Source organism: Ipomoea triloba, chromosome 12, assembly GCF_003576645.1.
Source record: "Ipomoea triloba cultivar NCNSP0323 chromosome 12, ASM357664v1".
NCBI classification, from domain to species: domain Eukaryota; kingdom Viridiplantae; phylum Streptophyta; class Magnoliopsida; order Solanales; family Convolvulaceae; genus Ipomoea; species Ipomoea triloba.
Window position 1 is genome coordinate 22,771,051 of NC_044927.1, and position 2,057 is coordinate 22,773,107.

General features: G+C 42.7%; 1 protein-coding gene across 1 annotated transcript; it reads right to left on the bottom strand.

The window, feature by feature from the left end:
* Positions 1-639: 639 nt before the first annotated feature.
* On the bottom strand, positions 640-2,057 carry LOC116000514 (zinc finger CCCH domain-containing protein 20-like). The gene has a single exon (XM_031240605.1). It carries the CDS (start codon positions 2,008-2,010, stop codon positions 922-924), a length of 1,089 nt encoding a protein of 362 aa, XP_031096465.1. The 5' UTR covers positions 2,011-2,057; the 3' UTR covers positions 640-921.

Sequence of the window (2,057 nt, forward strand, 5' to 3'; positions counted from 1 at the left end):
CCAAGTGACATACACTGCTGGAATTAATCCAAATAGACACTTAATCAAATAAGAATACCATAATTCACTCCAATATAATGGTGTTTGTATTTGATGAGTTAGAAAAAATTCACCTTAAATATTAATATAATCTTGATCTATATGTCTCGTATTTTTTTTTAAATACAATGTAGTCAAAAGGTGACAAATAATAAAAGTTATCATGAAATGGTTTTAAAGGAGAAAAGAAATTTTCTTCCCATTTGATAGAAAATATGATTATTTTCATCCAAATTTTCTCTTCGCAATGTTTTCTTAAGATTTCTTTCCCCACCAAAGCAAGAAAAACTAACAAAACTTCGTTTCATTTTCTTAGTGCATGCGAAACAATATGCCATTAAATCAAAGACTATGCTCAAGAGCAATGATGATTTGCACAGGATTTTATGAATGACAAACTATTAATTAGGTAGAGATTAAGACAAGTAATAACCTTTATATAAATACAATTTTATCATTGATCTCATATATTTTATTGTAAATTGGCTTTAACATTGATATTCTTAAACTAAAGTAGGCCTTTTTTTATAGCTTAAACTTTTATCTATTAAAGGAATGGGGTATTTAAGAATTTAACCATATATAACATGCAAATGAATGGAGTAGGGAAACATAAGTAATATTTCATAACATCATAGCATAATGAACATATATCCAACTAATAATATTTACACTCCAAAAAAGAAAATAAAACATCATTCAATCAATACAACCTCGATGTAGCTATAATATTACAATGATAAATAACTTTTTTGATTGTCCGAAAACTCCTCTCAGAATATTTTTTAATAGGGAGAAAAATGAGAGGGGTTAAAATAGAAACTCCATTGCTCAAATCCAATGGTTAAGAAAGTTATAAACAATGAATTCACAGTTGAGAGTTTACTGGACCAGGTCCGACACCCACCCGAAATCAGGATTCGGGGCATCAGCTTGGGTCGGATATGGGTTCGGACTCGGGTTCTCCCCGTCCAAGGGATTTTCCTTGCCAATTCTTTCAAACATCTTTGCCCTAAGGTCCCTCCCAGACTCCACCCTCTCCATAGGTGCCTCTTCCTTACCCAAACCCCTCTCCCATAGATCAAAGTAGCACGACCCGGGTCGCCCGACACTCTGGGTCGGGGTTGCTGGCAAGCTGCAGAAACCGGGTCGGGCTCTTGTAGACCCGAGTCTAGGCGATCCTATTTGCGCTTTCCACGACGAGGGCATTGAGTTGACCTTGTTTAGCTGTATTTGGCGCATAGAGGCTACTAACCCGTTTACCGAGTTCGACCCGTGCGAGCGGCTCAGTGAGTTAACTGACGGAGACAAGGGAGGCGACTCGGTCGGCGGCGAGCCCGATTCACAGGAGCCATCGTAGGAGTTATACCAGTGAGGCGACTCGGCCCGAGGACTCAGAACTCGGAGCTGTTCCGGCGCGTGGGCGAAGAAGCAGACCCGTCTCCGGCAGCTAAGCCCATCTTTACACGGCTGCGTACGATAGCGAGCCGGGTGGAGCCAGCACTCAAATACGCCGTGCGCGTACTCACACGCGTCGCCCTTCCGGCAACTCCCCTTCCGGAACTCCGGGCAAGCCGTGCCGGAATAATGAAACTTCCGCGGGTCCCTCCGGCGGGCCTTCTCTCCGGGATGAGCGTACGGACACTCAGTCCAGTCATGTGACCTCCCACGTGCGCACCTCCTCACCTTAAAATCGTACATGCGGAAATTATCCGACGAGTACGCGCCCACCGGAAGGTCAACGTCCCTCTCGTTGTCGGACTCGAAGACGACGTCGTTGGAGTTGGACGGCAGGTAACGCATAAGCGCCTTAAGAGCGGCATCGTTTTGTAAAGACGAGAAGTCATCGTTAGAGTTGGCATTTCCGTTAGAGGTGAGAGCAGAGTGAACATCAACCGTCAGATCATCTCTATAAGGCCAGGGAGCAACATGGACCGTCTGATTACTATAATATTTCTCTCCGATCATCATCTTTTAATATTCCTACATATATTTAGTATTTCTTTTTTCTTTGCAGG